This window comes from Xyrauchen texanus, chromosome 32, assembly GCF_025860055.1.
Source record: "Xyrauchen texanus isolate HMW12.3.18 chromosome 32, RBS_HiC_50CHRs, whole genome shotgun sequence".
Classification (NCBI taxonomy): Eukaryota; Metazoa; Chordata; class Actinopteri; order Cypriniformes; family Catostomidae; genus Xyrauchen; species Xyrauchen texanus.
In genome coordinates, this window is record NC_068307.1 from 22,935,134 (window position 1) to 22,951,384 (window position 16,251).

The 16,251-nt window shown below is 40.4% G+C and overlaps 1 protein-coding gene across 1 annotated transcript; it reads left to right on the top strand.

Moving 5' to 3' along the window:
- Window positions 1-400: 400 nt before the first annotated feature.
- LOC127626027 (GTP-binding protein Di-Ras1-like) lies at window positions 401-10,995 on the top strand. Its single transcript, XM_052101536.1, has 2 exons — window positions 401-641; window positions 9,188-10,995. The coding sequence occupies exon 2, from the start codon at window positions 9,243-9,245 to the stop codon at window positions 9,828-9,830; it is 588 nt and encodes a 195-aa protein (XP_051957496.1). The 5' UTR covers window positions 401-641; window positions 9,188-9,242; the 3' UTR covers window positions 9,831-10,995.
- The last annotated feature ends 5,256 nt before the right edge of the window (window positions 10,996-16,251 follow it).

Genomic DNA, 16,251 nt, shown 5'->3' on the forward strand with positions numbered 1-16,251 from the left:
TGTTTAGAGCAGCCTTTATAGTCAACCTTTACAGGTGCGCCTCTTCAGTAGTAATCACGAACAACGCGCAAAGCCACTAGCCTACTTGAAATTCAGTTCATTTTACACCATAGCCTACATGTAGAGCTGCGTAAACTATAAAGTACGATTTCTTATGGAAAAAATATTAAATGTTTATAATTCAGTGCATTCGGAAGATTCAGTGTTTGCCTATAAAGGGAATTTTGTGCACAAACTGGTGTTTTGTCAACATTAAATGCCCCTTTTGGTGACGGAACAATGTTGTATGATGAACATGGCGTAGACAGAGAGTGGTTTAACGGTATAGAGCAGGAGGGGGTTTTGTTCATGTTGTTGTACGTTGCCAATGTCGTGTAACGGGACACAGGACGCGGGGGTGAGCAGCATCTTGTGCGTCAGAGAGGACGTGGTAGGATAGTTGGAGCGCGCGCCCGCCCGCACGAATAGCAATAACAGCATTTTCAGCCACATCGCTCGATTCACGCCATGCATATAACACGGGAAAATGAAACGGGACTGGCACGGCATAGAATGTAAGACATTTGTCGTGTATCTTACCTCTTAATGCTTCCTATAATTTATGATTAACAAGATTTGGGACGTTGCAACACAGTCACCAGGTAAGAACCTTTCGTTTTCACTGTCAGTTATATATTTGTACATATATTTGTATAATTATAAAAAGCCGTTTAGTCAAATGTGTGTTTCGTGTATCGATGCACATAGTCGCCCTAGAATGTCTTTTACGCGCGTCAATTTTACAATTTTGTGTGACGGACCGCAATAGCATCTTTAGGCGCACGGAGAATGGTGGAATCAAGGCTGTGAATGATGCTCTTTAAACATCAAATTACAATTATCGACCTAACACGCCAAAAACCGTCTTCTTAATTCCTTAAAATAACGTTTTAAGTACGATCATGTTTAAAGCGAATTAACCAAGGATGATGTATTTAATTTCGTATGGATGTGAACGCGACACACGTGATATGAAATTGCGTTGCATCAACGAAATGTAAAACGGCGTTTTATCCATGGCCTCCCATAGCTCCGAAGTGCTCGTTTATTCAGGTTACATGGCCTATGCGGGATAGACAATCGTAGATCTGCATTCTATCAGAGCGTGGATCAAATAATGGAGTTGGTGGCTTCTGTATTTTTAGACATCACATGAGACGTTTGCATGTCTCCTATAGAAGCCTTAGTGTACATCAGTTATTTAAGCATTATCCCATTCTCTGGAATAAGCCAACAACTGAAAGGTTTTTAGTAATCTGTATTGTGCAGGCTATAAAAGACAATAAATTATTTGATCCGCAGATTTTGTATGAGAAAAGATGATATACACTTCACTGAGCACTTTATTAAGAACACCTGTACACTTACTTATTCATGCGATCATCTAATCAGCCAATTGTGTGGCAGCAGTGCAATGCATAAAATCATTCAGATATGGGTCAGGAGCTGCAGGCAATGTTCACATCAACCATCAGAATGGGGAAAAAAATATGACCTCAGGGATTTCGACAGTGGCATGATTGTTGGTGCCAGACGGGATGGTTTGAGTATTTCTGTAACTGCTGATCTCCTGGGATTTTCATGTACAACAGTCTCTCGAGTTTGTGCCAAAAATTGTGCCAAAAACATCCAGTGAGCAGCAGTTTTGTGGACGGAATTACCTTGTTTTTTGAGAGCGGTCAACCGAGAATGGTCTGACTGGTTCGAGCTGACGGAAAGGCTATGGTAACTCAGATAAGCACTATTTACAATTGTAATAGAATAGCATCTCAGAATGCACAACACATCAAACATTGAGGCGGGTGGACTACTATAGCAGAAGGCCATGTCGGGCAATTTATTAGGACCATAGTATTCATAATAAAGTGCTCAGTGAGTGTTTTATTCTGCAGTAATCATTTATCACTATAAATAGTTTTTTACTGTTTGTCTGTTGGTTACTTGGGTAACTAAACTGACAGAAAGTCTTACATTAGAAGTCAGCGATTTTCATCTTTTCTCTCATCAGTACCGCTGATGACATTCTCTCACTCCTGTTTGCTCATTCTCTCTCCATCACATATACGTGCCCTTGAGGTTTGTTTCCACAGTAACCAACAAACTCCCAGAGTTCTTAAAAAGATGCACAACAGAGGCGTCCCCAAGTAGCTCAGGGCGACTCTCTGATACACGCTTACTGTCTGTGTTCAATGGCCTGCTGTATCTTCTGAAATCATGCAAACTGTTACAAACCAGCAGAAAAGATTTTGGTAACACTTTACAATATGGTTCTATTGTTAACATTATTTAATGCATTAGGTATCATTAACTAACAATGCACAGTATATTTATTTCCACATTTATTAATCTTTTTAATGTTAGTTATAAAAAATACAATTGTTCATTTTTAGTTAATGTTAGTTCTTAGTGCATTAACTAATGTTAAATGTTCACTCAGTAATTGTTTTCCTCATTTAAAAAGTTTTTCTTCTAAAGATATTAATAGTAATTTTGAAACATGTATAAAATCATGACCAATCACATGAGATGAGGACTCTAGTCATATCAGTAACTTTATAAAAGCTCTTTTATTCTACATGAGGCAGGGTCACCTCATGTAGGCAGCCATGTTAGAATCACACGGCCAGCTGAATGCTACTCTCTTAATCTTAGTAAACGCCCTGTTACTGGACACTTTCATTCGTGGATTAAATGAGTCCTGGTTTACTGTGCATAGTGAATTTCTACAATGGCATTGGTTAATGAAAACTACTGTGTAATGATGAGTGTAAGCCCATGTAAGCCAATGTAAGCCACTTCGACATACATTAAAAAATAACCAAGTGCACCTGTAACATATACAATTTTAAAAATGTATTACTGTATGTTGAATGCAACATTAACCAAGATTAATAAATGCTGTAAAAGTATTGTTCATTGTTAGTTCATGTTTACTAATGTTGTTAACTAACTTTAATTTAACAGTTCAAGGTCGGGCAAATAGGAGGCGGAAATCGGCTGAACAATAAACATAAAATTTTAATGTCAAACTCAACATAAAGCAAACATAAACAAACACACACACACACACACACACACACACACACACACACACACACACACACACACACACACACACACACACACACACACATGTTGTGTTTCCATGTTTTATGGGGACTTTCCATAGACATAATGGTTTTTATACTGTACAAACTTTATATTCTATCCCCTAAACCTAACCCTACCCCTAAACCTAACCCTCACAGAAAACTTTCTGCATTTTTACATTTTCAAAAACATAATTTAGTATGATTTATAAGCTGTTTTCCTCATGGGGACCGACAAAATGTCCCCACAAGGTCAAACATTTCAGGTTTTACTATCCTTATGGGGACATTTGGTCCCCACAAAGTGATAAATACGCACACACACACACGCACACACACACACACACACACACACACACACACACACACACACACACACACACACACACACACACACATGCAGCGTGGCCGTGCGTCTCTCTGTCTCTCTCTCTCTCTCTCTCGACCTGGTGGCTCCGGCTGGTCTTTATCCCCCTCCTGGCTGATAAGCCCAATTCAGGGCCGCCGTGTGTCCTCATGGTCCGGCCTCACCCTCCTCCTCGTCACACTTAACAAATGGAACTTTACTGTAAAGTGTTACCAAGATTTCGATTTTATCTGTTTTATAAAATGTTACATTTGGAATTCTGCATTATATATACTGTATAATGCCTGTAATCTAGTATCTCTTCATATTGATACATTTGTTAAGAGAATATTGCTGTGAAGTGCATTCTGACTAAAAGTAAAAATGCACATTTTCCAGCCTACTATTTATCATAGATCAGTCATTTATCATTCATAATCTTCTTCTAATGCCTGCTGCATCTCCTCTTACACTTCTGTAAATTTTCTCCAGTGGACAGGATTTACTAAGCCTCTTTATAAAATGTCAGAGAATTGTATGTAATCAGATTTTTGCATGACACAAGTAATTTTTCCAACAATTGTTTAAAGACAGATTGATTCACTTTTAATTGACTATATCATAATTCCAGTGGGTTAGAAGTTTACATACACTAAGTTAACTGTGCCTTTAAGCAGCTTGGAAAATTCCAGAAAATGATGTCAAGCCTTTAGGCAATTAGCCATTTAGCTTCTGATTGGCTAATTGGAGTCAATTGGAGGTGTATCTGTGCATGTATTTTAAGGCCTACTTTCAAACTCAGTGCCTCTTGGCTTGACATCATGGGAAAATCAAAAGAAATCAGCCATGATTGCAGAAAAAAAAATGTGGACCTCCACAAGTCATGGTTCATCCTTGGGAGCAATTTCCAAACTCCTGAAGGTATCACATTCATCTGATCAAAAAATTGTATGCCAGTAAAAACACCATGGGACCACACAGCCATCATACCGCTCAGGAATGAGATGCATTCTGTTTCCTGAAGCTGAACGTAGTTCGGTGTGAAAAGTGCAAATCAATCCAAGAACAACAGCAAAGGACATTGTGAAGATGCTGGAGGAAACAGGTAGACAGGTATCTATATCCACAGTAAAACTAGTCCTTGATCGACATAACCTGAAAGGCTGCTCAACAAGGAAGAAGCCACTACTCCAAAACAGACTACAGTTTGCAAGTGCACATGGGGACAAATATCTTGACTTTTGGAGAAATGTCTTCTGGTCTGATGAAACAAATATTGAACTGTTTGGCCATGCTGACCATCGTAATGTTTGGAGGAAAAATGGTGAAGCTTGCAAATCAAAGAACACTATCCCAACCGTGAAGAATGGGGATGGCACCATCATGTTGTGGGGGTGCTTTGCTGCAGGCAGGGGCGCAACTACACATTTTCGAACGGGTATGCAAATCAAAAGTTTGTGCCCTATGTATTTGTATCTGGGGGAGGGGTGGTGTTGAAAGGTTTGAGGAGGCTGATTGCACCACCTTATTGAGCAGCTGGCGCCCCTTCACATGGCGCCCCTATGAATTGCATATCTTGCATATATGGTTTTTGCGCCTCTGGCTGCAGGAGGGACTGGTGCACTTCACAAAATGTGTACATATTGAAGCTACATCTCAAGACATTGGCCAGGAAGTTAAAGCTCAGTCGCAAATGGTCCAAAGTTGTGGCAAAATGGCTTAAGGACAACAAAGTCAAGGTATTGGAGTGGCCATCACCAAGCCTTGACCTCAATCTGATAGAAAATTTGTGGGCAGAACTGAAAAGGCATGTGCAGGCAAAGAGGCCTGCAAAAATGACTTAGTTGCACCAGTTCTGTCAGCAACTTATTTTGAGAATCAGGTGGAAGGCTACCCAAAACGTTTGACCAAAGTTAAACAATTTAAAGGCAATGCTACCAAATACTAAAAAAGTGTATGTAAACTTCTTACCCACTGGGAATGTGATTATTGTGAAAAGCTGAAATAAATCATTCTTTATTATTAAACTAATATAAACTATTAAACTATTATTCTGACATTTCACATTATTAAAATAAAGTAGTGATCCTAACTGACCTAAGACAGGGAATGTGGAAAAACTGATTTTAAATGTGATTTTAAGGTGTATGTAAACTTCTGACTTCAACTGTGCTTGCTCCTTTACACAATCAACTGTTAAATAAAAACAATTATAATGTCATAAAGGGATAGATTACCAAAAAATGAAAATTCCATCATCATTTACTCACCTTATGTTGTTTACGTAAAAAGTAAATGGTGGCATATCATCTGTGTTCCATGTCAATAATAAAATACAAAAGATGTAGCAATACCAGTGTTTCCACAGTACCGGTAGTACCGTGCACCAACTCTATCCGGTACCAGCACACAATATGACAGACACGACAGCTTTAAAATGCTCACAGGCTTATTTGAAACGGATGCTCTGTTAATCCTTTTACACTGAAATGGACAATTAATCCAAGTTACACATCCTAGTGTGATTTATTAAACCACTCAAGGCTGCAATCTTAGTGTGGATGAGCTACGTATTTAAATAAATGCATAAATCTTACCGCTCATATTCTTGAAACTTCACAGATATTGAGAATCATTCATGTTGTTTGAGATGACAAAGCAGAGCACTAATCCACTGTGACCCAAGCAGCACATGTAAACTATATATTTATATAATTATATCACAACATTTGCACTTTAATCTCAACTCATCTTTATTTATACAGCATTTAAAACAACAGTACTTCACAGTAATTCAATTCAAAATATAACATTTAAAAATGACTATATACACAAACACCAGTAATCTAAATTACAAACACTCCAAAACTGTGTTCTACATTTCATTTGTCAGACTCAAAGCCCAGTGTAAACAGATGAGATTCCAGACATGACTTAAAAGTCTTTGATGATCACACTGGACCATGTTGTTTATCCGGAAAAGTGAAGCTTCAGGCAAAAACACACGTCATAATAAAAGCTCAATTCAAAATAAAAGCTAGATGCTTGAAATGGAAGAAATTAAATAAAAAATGAATAAAACTATATTACAACTTTATAGTAAAATAATAACAATAATTAATCAATGTATCACAAGCAAGACAGCTGTTTAATAAAAGTTTGACAAAAAAAATACAATGACTTGTTAAAAAGTAATTTTTTCACTTATTAAAATTTTTAAGAATTAATGATTAGACACCATTTTGATGACTTTAAAAAATGGTCTGGAAAATAATAATAATTATTAAAATATTTATTTAAAATAACTAAACTTAAGCGTTCAATAGCACATTATCATATTAGCATATCTTTGCTGTGGTATTGAAATTGTTATTGAGAACCGTGAAATTACGGTACCGACTACTGACATTTTAGTACCGTGACAACACAAGAAAGCATGTAATATGAGTTTGGAACAACCTGAGGATGAGTAAATGATGACAGAATAAAAATTTTTAAGTGAACTTTTAATGATCATAAATTACTTTCCACTCAGATTGTATTTTATGCTGCCAACAAATCAAACAGATATTCTTTATGAGGAGGCTAATCTGGTCCGAATGTGTGTGAGTAATCTTTACTGGTAATTCAGAAGTGTCACTCCACTTGAGCTGCAGTAGATGCTCTTAGTTCTCAGTTAATCTGACAGTAATAGTCTGTGTAGCTTGGTCTATCTATCTATCATCCAAATAAATCTCTATTGAGGGAGTTAGGAAGTGTCCCCTGTGTCCAAATTCAGTAAGGTGCCAGAAATATCCGGTGTGATCTTGCTTTCCACAGGGGACCAAGTCCAACGTCTGCTTCACAGCAAGATAAATGAGTCATTAATAGATGACCTTGATGCTGATGGCAGCAGAGACTGTCCTACTGAATTCACAAAGACACGCAGGCACAGACATAAAGTAGCACACTTTTATATATATACAACACACACACACACACACACACACACATAAAGAAAATGCTGACCATTCTCATGGAGATCCATCATGTTACCAGTGGTGTAGTGTAGATGAATGAATCCCACAAAACCTGTCCAGAGCATGTGTGGGTACTGTTTATTCCCAAAATTAACAGAAAGATATATACAATTAAAGTTTGTTTATTGAAAATGAGGCCTATTTTTAGGAGCATTAAAGAAATAGTTCAAAATTATAATTCTGAAAAAGGATTATCCAAAGCAGCTGACATGGCATTCAAGGTGTACATTTTGTGTGCATCCTGGGAATAAAATATATGACCTTGTTGTTGATAGCGCCATGCTTTACCAGTTGAGCAACAGCAACTTAAAAAAAGTGTATTATTTAAATTATGTATGTTTATACATCAAGGAAGTATTTGTTATACTGTCTTTAGTTAATGCTGTTTTAATAAAATATAAAATCACTGTAGTCTTTAACGTTCTGAAACCTGAGCATAGCTGCTGATTGAATTGTCCGTTCCACTTTTTGATTTGTTACTAGTAGCCCTATGCAAACAAAACCTGCACAAAAACAAAAGGAAAAATAAATAAATAAAAACATTTTAGACCAGATAGTTTTCCTAAAAATGGATGTCCACATGTCCACAAGTTGTGAAATTTTAAATAATACCAGGCTAAAGAAAGTCTGAAGCTTTTTAATCAATTTGTTTCCAGGAGTGTTGGTTATTCATGTTTTGAGATGTTACAGACATTACATCAGAAAATAACATAGTTAATTCTGATTTAAAGTAATGGCCAGCATCATCCAGTCACTTCCAACCATGATACAATAAAGGTTTGCATGAAAATTCTGAATCTATGTACTGATTACCATTGTCTCATGTCAGCAGTGGTCCAAACATCCTCTGCAGACTGAAACTGAGCTTTTGACCAGATGTTAGGTGTGAATGCAAGGGACTCCAGTGGTCCCTTGCTCCCTAATTAAGGAATGACTTAACCTCCAGTGTGCTGTCTGTCTGCACTGGTCTCAGAGCAGTTTGAAATGCACCTTATTTTCTTCCAACCTTTGTATACAACCTCTGAAAGCTACATTTTTCAGCTTTTGGATGACCCCATTTATTCTCAATGTGAAAATGCACAGTGAATATGGGATATTTTAAGAAAAATGAGCCTATAATCCATGCACTTGTGTAATTGTGTTGAACAGAGTGTCGTTTTGTGATAAATCAATGAAATGTTTAAGATGGCATTTCGAACAAAACTAAAGACTCTACTCTTTTGATTCAAACATGTTTTAATATAAAAACTTGAGAAATGAGAAAATTAGGTTTCTTACCAGATGTAGTTTTGTCATCGTTTCTCACCAAGACAAACTCAGCTGAGATCGTCACCGTGTTGTTTTTTCACATGACTTGATGTGTCCAATGTTTAACCATTTAATGACAGCCTAGAGTCTCCTGAACTCAGATCAGTCGGTTTAAATTCAATTCAATTATGCATATCCTATAGCGAGGCCAAAACATCTTTTTTCCTTGTGATTTTGGGTTGAAATGTGACCCGGAGAAGGTTTTGTGAGATTTACCGATGACCAGTGGCATTGATAATGTTTTTCTGGTTTGATGTCAGAATCTGAAAGTTTTTTGCCAAATCTCTCATCATCTTTGTTTGATTGCTTACCTCAGAAGAGAGGTAAAAAGTAGACACTCTTAATTTATGCGTACATGTACCAAATTTACCTTTTTTGTATTTCAGATCTCAGGGAATAATTGAGTGTTAACTGCCACATACCCTAATTCACCTGAGCAGCATGCCAGAGCAGAGTAACGATTACCGGGTGGTGGTGTTTGGAGCAGGGGGCGTGGGCAAGAGCTCCCTGGTTCTGCGCTTCGTTAAGGGCACCTTCAGGGACACCTACATCCCAACCGTGGAGGACACCTATCGGCAGGTGATCAGCTGCGATAAGAGCGTATGCACTCTGGAAATCACAGATACCACCGGCAGCCACCAGTTCCCTGCTATGCAGCGTTTGTCCATCTCCAAGGGCCACGCCTTCATCCTGGTCTACTCCATCACCAGCAGGCAGTCGCTGGAGGAGCTTAAGCCCATCTATCAGCAGGTGCTGTCCATAAAAGGCAACGTGGAGAACATCCCCATCATGCTCGTCGGTAACAAGAGCGACGAGACCCAGCGAGAGGTGGAGACCAAGGAGGGCGAAGCTCAGGCAAACATCTGGAAATGCGCGTTCATGGAAACATCGGCCAAGACCAACACCAATGTGAAGGAGCTTTTTCAGGAGCTACTCAACCTGGATAAGAAGCGTGACATGAGCCTGAACATGCGCTCCAGCAAGCAGAGACGTGCAGACAAGCTGAAGGCCAAGTGCAGTGTGATGTAGAAGGCGGATCCACTATCACATCGCTCAGCGTGTAACTGACTCCTCGAAAATGTACAGAAGTTCCTCACCTTAAATCGCCATCCCTCTCGGTCGTAATCAGGTAATCTTTAGTGCACATTTGAACCGTCAAACATTTCCCTTTACTTTTGTCTGTTCTGGCTCCTGTAGTGACTCGGTGTAGAAAACTATAAGAGCTGACACATGAAGCAGAGAGGATGTCTCATGATTATCATACACCCTCGCTCTACTGCTTTGTGTTGACTTTGTATTCAATTCAAGACAGACCGTATCATCAATGTGGCCATTTTTATGTAAGGCTGTGTCTGTGATGGTAGCTGACTGAGTTGAAATGCAGACAGAAATGTCTTGAACTGGTTCTGCATCGTATGGGATTCTCATCCAAAGATAGAAAAGGCCTGAGCACAGCTAAAGAGGCAACACTATCTGCTCTTCCAAAGTACATACTATAGCAGCACAAAAGTCTATTACAAATCAGAAAATATTTAGGGACGACGGACATTTTTAGTTACCGGCTTGCCAGTGATGTAACCTGGTATAACAGAGTAAAGTGCATAATGCATGTCTGATGATATAAAACTAACTTCATATTAAATGTGATTGACATTTTTTCATCAAGAACAGAGCTATACCTAATTGAAGCACAGTGAGTACGTTCTAAATGTGATAATTTCTAAAAGCTTTTTTTATTTTAATTTTTTGTGATGGGGAAGGGTTTGGGGGTTGTCGATTGGTGTTTTTATTGGTTTTGTTTTACTCTGATTTGTTTTTCAAGCGCTTATGGCACTTGGAAATCTAAATATATGCATTTTATCATTTAACTGAAACATATATCCTGTATGTGAAATATATGTGTATTATCAGCACTAATGAAAGCCCCTGTACAGCCCTAGTTTTTCTGTCAGTGTCTATATTTCCTCTGATAATTTAATGCCATTTGCTTTAGCAATACATGATATAAAAGCACTTTTAGAATCTTGAGCACATTCAAAACACAGAGCGTGAACCTTTACGAAAATGTTGTTGTAAAGCACTCTGCGTTTACAACTTTACTGCAGATACAGTGTTCATTCAATAAATATTGTGAGGGACCAGAAAAATAAAGAAGCACAAACATAAGGGAAACAGTGACTGCTTGTGTTCTTTTTGTTGTGTTAAACATTTCAGATGTACGCTTAGATCAAAATGAGGTCACAGATACTTAACATAATTCTTAAAACTTTTCACCTGACGAAAGAGGTTCTCTTTAAAAATGGCATTGCGTTAACCAAGAAAACTTGTACAAGACTACAAACTTCTGTTTAAAACTATTGGGATTTTCACACTTAGTTTTTAACCCAGGATCACTTTTTAACCCTGGGCTAATGTCATTTGTTTTACAATGTTTCACACTGTTCAAACCTTTCCTTGGGTTTAAGGGATAGTTAATATAAAAATGTAAATTCTCTCATCATTTACTCACCCTCATGACATCCCAGATACGCATGACTTTCTTTCTTCTGCTGAACACAATGAAGATGTTTAGAAGAATATATCAGCTCTGTATGTTCATAAAATACAAGTGAATGGTGGTCAGAACTTTGAAGGTCAATAAAGCACATAAATCTGCATAAAAGTATTCCAAATTACGCCAGTAGTTAAATTCATATCTTCAGAAGTAACATGATATGTGTGGGTGAGAAACAGATAAATATTTAAGTTTTTCTTTTATATAAATCTCCACTTTCATTTTCACTTCCACGTTCTTCCTCTTTTGTTTTTGTTATTATGCCAAATAATGCGTATCGCCACCTACTGGGCATGGAGGAGAATTTATAGCAATGGTCACCAATTTGCTGTCCGTGGTCCAGACCACGAGATAATGTCTATGGTTGTACTATCTTTACGTTTCTACAGTTTTAGTGAGCAGTGTGTCAAAACAACGGAACTAGAAACACACCACAAGCACTTTTTCTCAAGCACTGAACATGTTTCATCTCCTGCTCTGTGCATGTTGCCTCTCTCCATTGAGAGGCATCACGTAAAGCCTGATTTGGCTTGGTTATTTTAAAACCAGCAGCGGAGACATGGCGAGCAACAATGTAGATGGAGACTGGCATCTTTTGCTAAAACACATTTCAGAAAATGAGAATAAAGCAAAGTGAACTATCTTAATCTGTCTGATAAATAATTCGGACAGTTCAGCTATGGCAGGTTTGTGATGGGACAAGTTCACATGTTACCATTTTAGACTAATGACTTTTTCCTTCTAAATTTAGCTTCATTAATCAGCATGTGCCTTTTTTTTTTTTTGCCATCATCTCTGATTATTTGTTCTAATTAATAGAAATGATTAGTTAGCCTGGCTAGTAGAGTTATCTGCTTCCCATTATTTCATAGTCAGCCTATTTATACTCAGGGAGGGTTACTTTTGAAATGTATTCCACTATAGATTACAGAACGCATGCTGTAAAATGTAATTTGTAATGTATTCCGTTACATTACTTAAGGTCAGTAACGTATTCTAAATACTTTGGATTACTTCTTCAGCACTGGTAGATTTTTTTACTTGTTTTGACTATAAAAACTCTGTACAGTACAGTAAAACAAAATACACATGTTAAAAACACATTCTCTGAAAAACCTAAATATCTAATGCAGTGTTGTTTCTAAAACAAGATTAATCAAATTGATCTTGTTTTAAGGATTTTTAGATAATTTCAGGAAAACAATACAAAAATTATTATCAAGAATAAGATTTTTGCCCTAATATCAAAGGTCTTACTAGAAAAAAGATATTATGATCCAACATGAATTTTCTTGTTAAAAAAATATGATCGTGTCTGGTAACATGTGCATGTAATATGGCTAGAAATAGCATTTTACAATTTTTATTTCTATTTATTTTGCTCCAAACTTACTTCAAACTAACTCCTCTGTCTGCTCGTATGAATGTAACACATCATAAGAAAGTTGAAACAGTTCATCCTGACACTCCCAGCACTTTCACTCCACGTTCCCTCTCTCCAGAGTACTAATCACCCGCACCTGAAACCTGTTCCCTCATCAATCTGCCTCACAACATATAAGCTCCACTCTCCGTTCACTCTTTGTCTGATCTAACACGTGAACATAGACTCACTTACCTGCTCCTTCTCCAAGACGTTTCCTGGCTTTCATCTAACGCTCCTCGCTCCTTCATCCCAGCTACATACTACGAAGTTCTCCTCTCCAACACTCAGGTGTGTCCAAGCTCCTCACTTCATCGCCCCTTCATCATACTCCCTTCATCTCCACTCCATTGCACTGCAGTGTGCACTCAGTTTCTCCAACTCCCCTTTTCCCTTCAATAAACTATACCTCCGGGTTCAACACTATCTTCGAGTCTGTGGTTCTGTTACAGAAGATCAGACCACCAACATCATGAACCCGGCAGGACCCGATCCCATTCAAGCCCTCGTGGATGCTCTTCGGCAAGCGCTGACTCACGGCTTGGATCCCTCCGCTCCTCCATTATCCACCGGCACTTCCGCTATTTCTTCTCCTAGTCTTTCCTCGACACCCATCGCCAATCCAGCGCCCTACTCAGGAGTGGCGGAGTACTGCAGTGGCTTTCTGACCCAGTGCTCATTAACGATAGAGATGCAACCACATCGTTTCTCCACCGAGCGCTCTAAGGTTGCATTCATCATCTCTCTTCTAACAGGACAAGCATTACAATGGGCTCAACCTCTCTGGGACTCCAATAGCCCTGTAACCCATTCCTTTGACAGCTTCACCCAACATTTCCAGGAAGTTTTTGGTTTCCTTGCAGGGGATACTTCGCAAGGTGAACAACTGTATAATCTCCGCCAGGGAAGGAGTTCCATCAATGATTACGCCCTGAAATTTCGCACACTCGCAGCCTCCAGCAGATGGAATGAGTCGTCACTCCTCACCGTTTACCGCTTGGGGTTGGAACCGCGGCTACGACTACATCTCTCCTCATTTGATGATGCTATGGGTCTAGCGCGCTTCATACTCCTTTCTATCCGGGTGGCTAATCGTATGAGGTCTTGTCTTGCCGAGCTGCCCACGTTACCACACCCTCCAGCTGTAGCCCAACCACCCTCTAAATATTCACATGAACCTGAAGGTGACAACATGCAGCTGGACTCCTACCGCCTGTCCCCTGCTGAGTGCCAATGCCGGTTGACCCAGAAGTTATGCCTGTACTGTGGAAAGGAGGGACACGTAATCTGTTCGTGTCCCATTCGGCCACCTCGCCCTTTGGTGAGTTATTTACACTCTCCAAGAATCTGCTCCTCCCCACTCTTAACTAAGGTCTCACTTACTGCCTCTGATACCTCTCTCTCAGTACCAGCAATCCTTGACTCTGGGTCAGCCGGCAACTTCATCTCTGACACGCTCTGCAAACGTCTCCTTCTCCAGAAACACACCTGTGAACCCTGTCTCCAGATCCAAACCATAACTGGCAAAGCTTTGGGCAGGGGGCATATCCGTCACTGGGTCGGCCCCATCAAGCTTCAAGTAGGATGGCTGCACTCGGAGGATATCACCCTACTGGTACTCGATAACTCCACTACTGACATAATCCTAGGCCGCCCCTGGCTCGTCCAACATTCTCCTGTCATCTGCTGGTCGTCTGGTGAAGTTCTGAAGTGGGGAACCAAATGTTTCTCCACCTGTTTTCCCAACCTACCCGCTCCAAACCTCCCTACTACGTCCAGGGAATCTATTGTCCATTTAAACACCACTACCATCAAAAGCCCGACCAGCTCACAGTCCAGTGAGTTCCCCTCCTGCTACTCCCACTTTCAGGACGTTTTCTGTCCCCTTCAGGCATCACAGCTACCACCTCACCGACCCTGGGACTGCTCTATCGACCTCCTGCCGGGCGAACCTGTACCCAGAGGTAAGATCTACCCTCTCTCCATTCCAGAACAGACCGCCATGGAGGAGTACATCATGGAGGCTCTATCCCAGGGATACATTCGCCCATCCATCTCTCCAGCTGCCTCTAGCTTCTTCTTTGTGGCCAAGAAGGACGGAGGTCTCCGCCCCTGTATTGATTATTGCACCCTCAACAAGATAACTGTGAAGTTCCGGTACCCTCTTCCCCTAGTTCCTGCTGCCCTGGAGTTGTTGAGTGGAGCGGCAATCTTTACCAAGCTTGACCTACGCAGCGCCTATAATCTTATTTGCATTCGGAAGGGAGACGAATGGAAGACTGCATTCGTTACCCCAACTGGCCATTATGAATACCGGGTGATGCCGTATGGTCTGGTCAATGCCCCATCTGTGTTCCAGGGTTCATGAATGAGGTTTTCCGGGAGTACCTCAATCAGTTCATCATCGTTTACATCGACGATATTCTTATCTACTCCACTAATGAAAGAGCTAGTCCTTAAGAAGCTAAGGGACCACCGTCTATACCTCAAGGCCGACAAGTGTTCCTTTCATCTGCGCACTCTTCAGTTCCTCGGATACAACCTTAGTCCTGAAGGCATCCAGATGGATGAGGGTAAGGTAGAGGCTGTGCGAACCTGGCCCACTCCTACAACCATTAAGGAGCTCCAACGCTTTCTGGGTTTCTCCAATTTCTACTGCCGTTTCATTGAGAACTTCAGCTCCCTCTCTGCTCCTTTGACTTCACTCCTGAAATCCAAGCCTAAGTCCCTAGCCTGGTCCCCCTCTGCCTCCTTGGCCTTCCAACGACTCAAGACGGCCTTTACCACGGCTCCCCTTCTCTTCCATCTGGACCCTACCAAGCCCTTCCTTGTAGAAGTAGATGCCTCCACCACTGGCGTGGGAGCTGTCCTCTCCCAACAACAAGGGATACCATCCAGACTTCACCCTTGTGCCTACTTCTCCAAGAAACTCAACTCTGCTGAGCTCAACTACGACATTGGTAACCGGGAGCTTCTGGCAATCAAATTAGCCTTAGAGGAATGGCGGCATTGGCTTGAAGGAGCTAAACACCCTTTTCTTGTGCTAACTGACCATAAGAACCTGGAATACCTCCGTGAGGCTCGCCGCCTGAACCCTCGACAAGCACGATGGTCCCTTTTCTTCTCCTGGTTCAACTTCCCTATCACCTACCGCCCAGGTCACAAGAATGTCAAGGCAGATGCACTGTCTCGTCTCTATGCTCCAGAGGAGATCCAGGAAGTCCCAGATACCATTCTTTCTCCCAACATGGTGGTTAGTCCCATTCAATGGTCCTTGGACGAGGACATCGCCGAAGCAACCGTCACCGAGCCAGCTCCTCCTAACTGTCCTGCAGACAAGACCCACGTCCCCTCTTCCCTACGTATAATCCTCATCGATTCCCTTCACTCCTCCTTAGGCACTGGTCATCCTGGGAGTAACAGAACTCTTGCTCTTCTCCAGGACAAATTCTGGTGGCCCCGTATGGAACTTG